Genomic DNA, 3,043 nt, shown 5'->3' on the forward strand with positions numbered 1-3,043 from the left:
GCAACACTGTCCTGACCACTCAGTGGGGCAATAGTAGACTCGTTTGTTCAATGATCATTTCTCAATGATGAGTTCAATGTCTATGTGTCAATGACAATGCTCCAGGAACAGGGCAACCCACAAAATATTGATCCCCCATTTAAATACCACAAATTTGAATGAATTGAATTGTATGTCTCGTTCAGCATGATCTTGACAATGAAATAAAAATTCTATTGATGTTCTAAGTTTAGATCGTGGAATTTGAACAATAGAATGATGAACTCATTTGAAAAGAAAACCGTATGAATGAATGTACGAGAACTGTCAAATATTTATTTAAAGCTTCCTCCCCCTATCATCTTTTATGGAAATAATGCCCAGCCCAATGGATTTTTGGTATAAAATGAACATACCACGAAATGACACAATTTACTTTTACTTTGGAGGCCACCGTATTAATACACTCGGAATTGTAATATCCTATAATGAATCAGGCCTGCCTTTATCACAGAGCCAATGAGGTGCAGAGACATGATGCTGAAGAAATTATTAGAGAATTTGCCGAAAGACTGGAATGGCGTTTAGATGGCTCCGATAGCCTTTTGGATGTTGGCTGTGGTTCTGGAGATGTTCTTATGGATTTCATATATCCCATAATGCCAAAGCAATTCGAACGCTTAGTGGGTACAGATATTTCCAATAAAATGATAAAATTTGCCCAAAATTGTTATAGCAGTTATGGGCATTGTGAATTCAAGCAATTGGATATTGCTACGGAAGATAAATTACCCCAGGATTTGCAAGGAGCATTTGATCATGTTACCTCATTTTATTGCATGCATTGGATTCAAGATCAAAGGTAAGTTGAGATTGCCAACTGAAAAAACGAAAATGTTCCAGTGTATTCCACTTCCCCACAGACAAGCTTTGAATAACATCTATAATCTCCTGCAACCCACTGGTGGAGATTGTCTATTGGTATTTCTGGCGGCTAATCCAATTTATGATATCTATAAAATTCTGAGTAAATCCATCAAATGGCAATGTTATATGCAAGATGTGGACTCTTTTATATCTCCCCTTCATTATTCAGAGGACCCCATAAAGGAATTTTCCCAAATGTTAAAGGAAACGGGATTCATTGATATCCAAGTAGAGCTAAGGGAAAAGGTTTACATCTACGAGGGTCTAGATATTCTAAAAGGTATAAATTAGTTTTCAATTTTATTTTTTTAACTTTTAATTTAATACTTTCTTTCTTCATAGATAATATCAAGGCGGTATGTCCCTTTCTCGATCGTATACCCCGGTCTCAACATGAAGAATTCTTGGAGGATTTTATTGATATTGTCACAAAGTTAGATCTTCGACATTGCAATGTAAACGAGGGCATACACAAATTCAGTTCCCCTTACAAATTGATAGTGGCCTATGCAAAGAAACCTTCCCAAATGCCACATCTTATTAGCGATATGATTTCAACAGACCATCATATCAAGGATATCAATTAATTGGAGAGTTAGTATTATTTATAGACGAATTTGTGATGGATGTTAGATATGTATGTTAGTTAGTTATAAGTTTTAAGGTAGTTTCTTCATAAAAAATAAAGACATTTTATTGAAAAATTTACGTTGCACTTAGCAGAAGTAACAAAATCCCCTACGAGGGGATATTTGTTTGCTCGATATACCATTTCTACACTGCAAAAAATATTTTCGTAAGAACAGAGATTTTTTTGTCTTAATCAAAAGTCAATAAACTAAAGTCGGTTTTCTTCTCAGAAGAAAACTCTGTTGATTTTAAGTCAACTTGGCTCCCATTTCTTGAGCAATGCCAAACTTGGCTTTTAAGATAACACGTATACAGAGCTGAAGCTTATGTATCCTCCATCATAGATTGCGTATTAATTACACTAGTTTACAAAAAAAAATCATGTACACTTGATGAAAGGGAACTTTTCTTATGTATTTTGAGCTGCTGAATTCGAACAAATTAAAAAAAAAAAAAAAAAAACAAGTAAGTAAAGTCTAAATTCGGGCGGAGCCGACTATATTATACCCTTCACCACTATGTAGACAAACATTTGTGTTACCATCTCAACTACTTAAAATTTGCTGGGAGCTATATAATAGTTTGCATTTCCAGATACAAATACTTTTAAGGGAAACAATTTTTTGTACTTCTACAAAAACTCTAGAATTAAAATTTAAATCGGCTAACGCCCTGGGTTAAAACACAATGTTAGTAAAAAATATGGGAAATATGAAGCGAGAGAAATTTTAATGCAATTGCACAAAAGAGATTTATGATTTTTCAGGCGATACATATGTATTCGAGATATAGGACAATTAGAGTAATATTTACAATTTTTGCTACTCAGCAGTGGCGATTTTACAAGGATATTGGTTAGATCTCGCCAAGATATTGGTCAAGTGTGGGTTGTGATATATTATTTGGTCTAGTCGGGCGACTTGGAGCTTTATTTAAAACTCATCCGTTCTGTGGAAATTTTGGCATTGCAGTGTGTAGGATATGGCTAAGATATGGGGAAATAATCACAAAATTTTGTGTAAAGTGTGAGAATTTTGGCCATATTTGTATTCCCTGAGGAAACTATCCAGTCAATTGGAGGAAAATCCCATTGAAAATGGGTCTAAAATATGAAACAGTCTACCATATTTCCCCAACTTTGGTGTACGTATATATGGGAGCAATATACAATCTGAACCAATTTTGACTAAATTTGACATGCATAGTTCGAATAATAATTCTGCTATCTATGCAAAATTTCACGTAAATGGGAGTATAACTTTGGCCCCCCTGGTCATATGAGCAAAACCCTGGATTTTAAGGCCATATAAGTTCAAATCGGACGAAATATATATATGGGAGCTATATCTAAATCTGAATCGATTTTGACCATATTTGGCACATACAATAGTACCGTTAAAAGTACCGCTTGTGCAAAATTTGAAGTAAGTCAGGGCAAAACTCTGGCTTTTGGGACCATATAAGTCCAAATCGGGCGAAAGATATATATGTGAGCTATATCTAAATC

General features: G+C 34.6%; 1 protein-coding gene across 1 annotated transcript; it reads left to right on the forward strand.

The window, feature by feature from the left end:
• Positions 1–327: 327 nt before the first annotated feature.
• jhamt (juvenile hormone acid methyltransferase) lies at positions 328–1,610 on the forward strand. Its single transcript, XM_075293975.1, has 3 exons — positions 328–841; positions 903–1,186; positions 1,249–1,610. The coding sequence occupies exons 1-3, from the start codon at positions 468–470 to the stop codon at positions 1,491–1,493; spliced, it is 903 nt and encodes a 300-aa protein (XP_075150090.1). The 5' UTR covers positions 328–467; the 3' UTR covers positions 1,494–1,610.
• Positions 1,611–3,043: the final 1,433 nt, after the last annotated feature.

The sequence above is a fragment of the Haematobia irritans genome, chromosome 2 (assembly GCF_050003625.1).
Source record: "Haematobia irritans isolate KBUSLIRL chromosome 2, ASM5000362v1, whole genome shotgun sequence".
In the NCBI taxonomy this organism is placed as follows: Eukaryota; Metazoa; Arthropoda; class Insecta; order Diptera; family Muscidae; genus Haematobia; species Haematobia irritans.

Coding starts and splice junctions, on each gene's coding strand:
- jhamt (XM_075293975.1), top strand. CDS start 468: ATGAATCAGGCCTGCCTTTATCACAGAGCCAATGAGGTGCAGAGACAT. Junction 842..902: donor CATTGGATTCAAGATCAAAG/GTAAGTTGAGAT, acceptor ACTTCCCCACAG/ACAAGCTTTGAATAACATCT. Junction 1,187..1,248: donor GGGTCTAGATATTCTAAAAG/GTATAAATTAGT, acceptor CTTTCTTCATAG/ATAATATCAAGGCGGTATGT.